General features: G+C 43.6%; 1 protein-coding gene across 1 annotated transcript in view; it reads right to left on the bottom strand.

Annotated features, from left to right (window-relative positions):
• LOC104627732 (mediator of RNA polymerase II transcription subunit 12-like) overlaps positions 1–5,592 on the bottom strand; it is a 36,495-nt gene extending 30,903 nt beyond the window's left edge. The window contains 7 exon segments of the mRNA XM_010296078.1: positions 1–11; positions 13–92; positions 646–756; positions 1,043–1,218; positions 2,533–2,692; positions 4,442–4,633; positions 5,491–5,592. The exon segment at positions 1–11 is cut by the window's left edge and continues 152 nt beyond it. Coding sequence (XP_010294380.1) covers positions 1–11; positions 13–92; positions 646–756; positions 1,043–1,218; positions 2,533–2,629 — 475 coding nt within the window. The 5' untranslated portion in view covers positions 2,630–2,692; positions 4,442–4,633; positions 5,491–5,592.
• Positions 5,593–5,665: the final 73 nt, after the last annotated feature.

Raw genomic sequence — 5,665 nt, forward strand, 5'->3', positions numbered from 1 at the left:
CCAGCACCATCCAGTTGCATAGCAAGCCTGCGGGTGCAGAAGTAGGCCAGACGTCTGGACAGGTATGCAGACTGCACAAACTCTCCAGAGTACTGTAGGGAAGAGGGATGGGGGAAAAATATCCTCGTTAAAAGAAACACAAGAGAAACCCCTGACCCTCCCAAAATAGTATACTGTGTGGCGCTGTCTTGTAGAGACAGTCCCTTTTTACAGAGAGCTCCTTAGCATCATCCATCACCCATTAGCTAACAAGCATCAGAAGAACCCTTTGAATGCTCTATGGCAATGACTTCATGTATCAAAATGTACCCACACCCAGCCTTCCCAGGGCTTCAAAGGTCTGCCTAGAATCTGTTGCAACAGAAAGAAAGAAAAGCAGCTTCCACATAGCGGTGCACAACAAGTCCAACTATCACAGCTATGACATGGGCAGGGATTACCAAGTCCAGTGCAGGGAAAAAAAGAAACAGAAGAGAGCAGGACTAAAGATGTATCCCCCTTGCATGAACTGAAAAGGATGCTCAGAGGGACACTCCCTAGTGTTCTCAGTGCAAAATAGCTCATCATCCCTTAGGTGATAGGAAGGGGACTGACATCAGTGGAAGTCAGCACTGTTCTGAAGCAAGCTGGGTATGTATTTCTCACCCGCAACAGCAGGGGTAGGAGCATTTTCAGAAATTCATCTTCTCCTGACCGTATCTTCTCAAAGCACTCAAGGACCCATGTCAGGAATTCATGCCGGTCCAGCATGCCATCCTGCACACAGATAAAGGCAGAGCAAATGGACAAAAGCTGAAGCAACACCCACTAAGGAAAGGCAGAGAAGCAGCAGCTCTGCTGCTCTTCTGACAGTGGGAATAACTCTAGGAGTTTGTGCAGTTCTGTACTACCCCTGTTCTACTACTGAGCTCAGAATTGCATCCAGCTCTAACAGTCTATTCACAGAAAGAGAATGTCCTGCAAAAAATAAATCACTTTGCATCCACTTCCCCCAGCCCTCCTCTGCTACGCACCTACCCAGCAGCCCCCTCCAGTCCCTCACCTGGAACATGAACATAGCTAGTTTCTCATTGTAGTCCCACTGCTTCAAAGCTTGTTCCACCTCTTGGGGCATTGGCCCAGATGGTGAACCACAGCCTTGCCCTGGAAGCTGTCTATAGAACTCCGCAATTTTCTGCAGCTGCTCTGACAGGTACTTGGTGATGATCTGTGTCCATTCTGGAGAAGAGGAGACAGGTTAGCAACAAGTGCCACGGTAAACAGAGGCAGGAAAGAATGAGGCTGGTGTGCAGGTGGAAACCAAAAAAGTTCCTGTCATTTGAAAAGGACAGAAAGACAAAGAAAGAAAAGTGCCACAACATTATCTTTGCTTGTGGTCTGGGGGTGGTTGTGAGGAAGAGGCAGCCACAGAAACAGGGAACAAGGGGAAAAACTTCTGGTTGGGTGGCAGGGTTACTTTGTACAAGAAAAGTTGGGAAGAAAGATTCCTCAACTGCAGCTGTTGAGAATCAGCAGGCAGAGTGAAGACGCTTTCCAGTGGGGAGTGGTTTTAGGCCAGTTTGGTTTAGCATCCTCAATAATTTGACAGACAGCAGAAACACTGGAAATACTTCAACTCTGAACTTGTTCTTAATCTATCTGATGTATCAGTGTAAAGCCATGATCAATGATTTTTTAAAATAATTGTTTTATACTAAAAACTAACTGTGTAAGATACAAGCTCAATACACAAAGTGACAGCACGATTAAATTCCTCTGGGACAATGCAGATGGCAAAAGTCAAGGCAAAATATGCAAGTACGTGAAACAAACAACACTTACAGGGTCAGCAGTAGGACAAACACCCAAAGGAACCGGAAAGTAAGTGGAATAAATACACCTGACGAACCAATCTATCTCCAGAAACAGAGCTAAGAAGTCTGTGTAATTTTTACACCAAAGATAAACAAGGAGGAAAAAAAATAATCCATGGACTTGAGTTGCTAATACCACTTTTCAAAGGACTGTGATCAGGTCCTGTAGTCACAGCCATACAAACCAGAAAACAGCCAGGGGAGCTCTCCTAGACCGCAGTAATGTAGAGCGGACCAGGATGCAAAGGATGGTAGATATGGGATCCAGTAAGGCTTAATGAAATTGGAAACACAAACAGAGAATAACATACTGGAATTCTCTGGGAAACGTACTTACTCACTTGAGAAGAAGCTAATCAGTCACTGCTAAATTATAACATTTACAGTTTTTGTAGGGTAAGAAAAAAACAGGTTATACAGCAAAGGAACACAGTAGAACTTAACAGAGAGAAAGAAGAGGTAGGCTCTCAGTAAGTATTTGTGGCTGCTAAGACTCATTTTTCAACAGTGTATTCTCACAGGTGGGTTCTGTTTTAGACAGTTATGCACATCAGAGCACTAGGACTTATCAGCAGGAAATAAGCTTATATGGATTTCCAGTTACCTCTTCTATTCAAGAGCAGGCTGAGAAGGAAACATGTGGGATGGACAAAACCAGTGCTCCACACAAAGTGCTTACCAATGAAGGGATCAATGACATGACGCTTTTTCACCTTGGTTTCCGTGATGGCAGCATAATAGGCACAAGTCATTTTGATGAGCCAGGCTGCTCTCATTACTGGAACAGTGTATTTTGCCAAATAACCAAAGACCTCTTCCTTCTTGCTGAAGATGGGCACCTGTAACAGAATTGAGAGGGAAAATTGCAGCCAAGGACTTAGATGGCAACTATTCCAAAGCAACTACAAACGATGTAGGCACTGCACGCTGTGAAAAAGGTAAAAAGCAAAAAGCTACTGTGTTGCTCTGTATCTCAAAAAACCTACTGCAATAATTTACCTCTGGTCAGAAAGCAATAGTACCAAAGCTGCATTTCAGTATAAACAGAAACAAAACAAACGGAAAGAAGACAGAAAACATAATTACATCACTGTAAATCCACGCCCTGAATCCTGCAAATGGCTTTGAGGACATCCTCCAGAGAGGATATAAAAACTACGAAAGGACTGAGTCAGAAACAGAGTGTCTACTATACAGACTATAGATAGGAGTCTTCTATTTTGTAAACAAAACAGAGTGGTTTCAGAAGTCTTGTAATATCATAAATAGCCAACAGAAGACTGTGAGAAACAGGGAATTGAGTACCACGGCAGGAAGGAATTCATTAATCCAGGATTCAAAATTCAAGATACAACATGGGAGGATACCAGCAAAATCATCAGACTGCAGATCTATAGTAACATATCGCAGGAAGCAGTAACACATCACAGGAAAAGATACAGTTGTGGGGCTCATTTCCACAGGATACTATGGAGAGCAAAAGTATGCATGTGTTCACAGAGGAACAAGACCAATTCACAGAGAACAGGTCCATTTGCTAGCTATCTCTAAGTTCCTGAGCTACCGATGGTTCAACCACTTACTTGCTATGTTTCTTACATTCTTCCCAACTATTCTCTGATGCCTCAAAGACACAGACTACTTGGCTACCAATAGTCACTGCCCTCATGTCTAAGTCCATGAAAACTGATAAAGCCTACTGCCGGAAACTGGGGACAGTCTTGAAAGGTTCAAGCTTTCACAATGACCTAAGGAAACTGACAGCCAACATGCAAAGAAGGACACAAGGACTAAGTTTATAGAGAGATAGATTCTGGGAAAATCCGATTACTTTATTTTCCCCCAATAGTGACTCAGAACACCAAGGATCAGACAAACTCCAGCTCCTAAACTACGTGCTCTACTACCATTTCGCAACTGGGAGTTATATTTTTCCACAATGCATTCCTGAATTCCTAGTTTATAGGCCCACCCCAATAGACAGTTAGCTCCCCTTGCTATCAGGCCCAATAAAATGGCACCGTAAGACCCTTCTTTCATACTCTACAGAATTCAGTGCTACCAGGGAAATATCTAGCTCTACACCCTAGCGGACTGAAATGCTCTAGCTTGACTAAGAGCAAGCTATAGTACATATACTCTTCTCAGCTTAAAACCAGAAACACGTGTCACTAACAGAAATCTGGGAAGACATTCAGCTGATTATTTACAGTAATTCTATGATTTCTGAGAACTTGAAAAACCCTCTGCAACAGGAATGGTCCTAATCTAAACAACAGACCAAAGGCAACAGTGGCAGCTCTTCTGAAAAACACTGGACCCTTAAAATAAATCAGTCATATTATGTAAGCCAAAAGGCAAAGTTGAACACCACCTCCAAACAATAGATGAAGGACGAGTTATCTGAGTGGGGATGACTACAGCCAATACACTACAAATCCTGGATACGCACTTCAAGTTGAAAGCTTCAAGAGATGTAGAGAGAAGGAACTTCTCCAAATAGTAAAAACCTTCTACTACACTAACGCTTCAGAAACAAGCATAGAGTAAAAGGTCTGCCCTGCCAGACAGCCTCTCCTGTAACATACCTTCTTAGCAAGATGAGTGAGGGGTTTAGTTCCAGCCAGATCTGTGAACCAGTTGTTTATGGCACTTTGAGAACGTGCTGTCACCAGCCAAAAGTTATCCTTCTGATTCACCTGGGGTTTCCGTCTTCCCGTGTCAGGCAGTGTATTGCACCGCAGCTTTTCTGCGATAATACTGCTAAAATTTGAACTGATCTGGGGAAAAAAAAAGAAAAGAACGATGAATTACATTTCACAGGTCAAAGATCTACTCTGTGTGTGATCCATTCTATGTATTCTATGAGGTTTTAAACCTCATTTATCATTCCTACCAAAAGTTTTACCAGTATCAACTTTTGAAACACAAATAACCTGCCAATAATTTCCTGTGTTATACTTCCAAAAAGGAATGCTTCTAGACAGCTCATACAATAACCAAGCAGGAACTCAAGTTGAGATGGACACAAATCTTTATAAATACTTGTCAAACCAGACAGAAGACTTCTGAGACAGACGTCAGACAAGGAAAATAAATATACTGTGCTTCTTGATTGCCATCCATCCCAGGTCATTACTAGTCCTCTTGCTGGGGAGGCCAGGAATTTAACACCTTGATTTTAGAAACTGGAAAAATGGTGTTGAAGCCTGTTATATAACTCCCATGCTTAAACTGCCAGATGTTTCAGGAAATCTTACTTCTCTTCTACCATGGCCATAATGTAACCAAACCAGTAAGTTTTCCTGCTTCTGGTATCACAGTCTTCTCCTTTAATTGCAGAATATGAGGAGTTCTAGATGCTGGTTTAAGTGAGACTGCAGATACAAACCTGCCCCTAAGATGTATGGAGCAAGACAAGAACCTGCTCTCTGAGGTGGGACACAGTTCCAAAAGAACACAGAATTTGGTTCTACAGGGACAATGGGTTAGGTCCTACAACATCCATCCTAAAGGGCAGGGTCTCCTGGTTTTGGATGTGGGGAAAGAATGAGATCCAGGACTGCCCAGGACCCAGCACCCTACCCGGACATGCACCAGGCCCTGCCGCACCTCCACGCCGCCCACTGGATCTCACCTTCGCTGGGTTAAAATTGACATTTTTGGCACTGCCATGCTCGTCCCCAGAGACCGCCGGCTGGTTGTTGAAGCCCTGCTTGACGTTCAGAGCAGTCAGCTCATCCTGCAGGGGAAGGACGATCAGCGGGGCCTGGCAAGGCCCCTCCACGCCAAACGCCCACAGCCTCTGTCCC

The sequence above is a fragment of the Phaethon lepturus genome, unplaced genomic scaffold, assembly GCF_000687285.1.
Source record: "Phaethon lepturus isolate BGI_N335 unplaced genomic scaffold, ASM68728v1 scaffold50031, whole genome shotgun sequence".
Lineage (NCBI taxonomy): Eukaryota > Metazoa > Chordata > Aves > Phaethontiformes > Phaethontidae > Phaethon > Phaethon lepturus.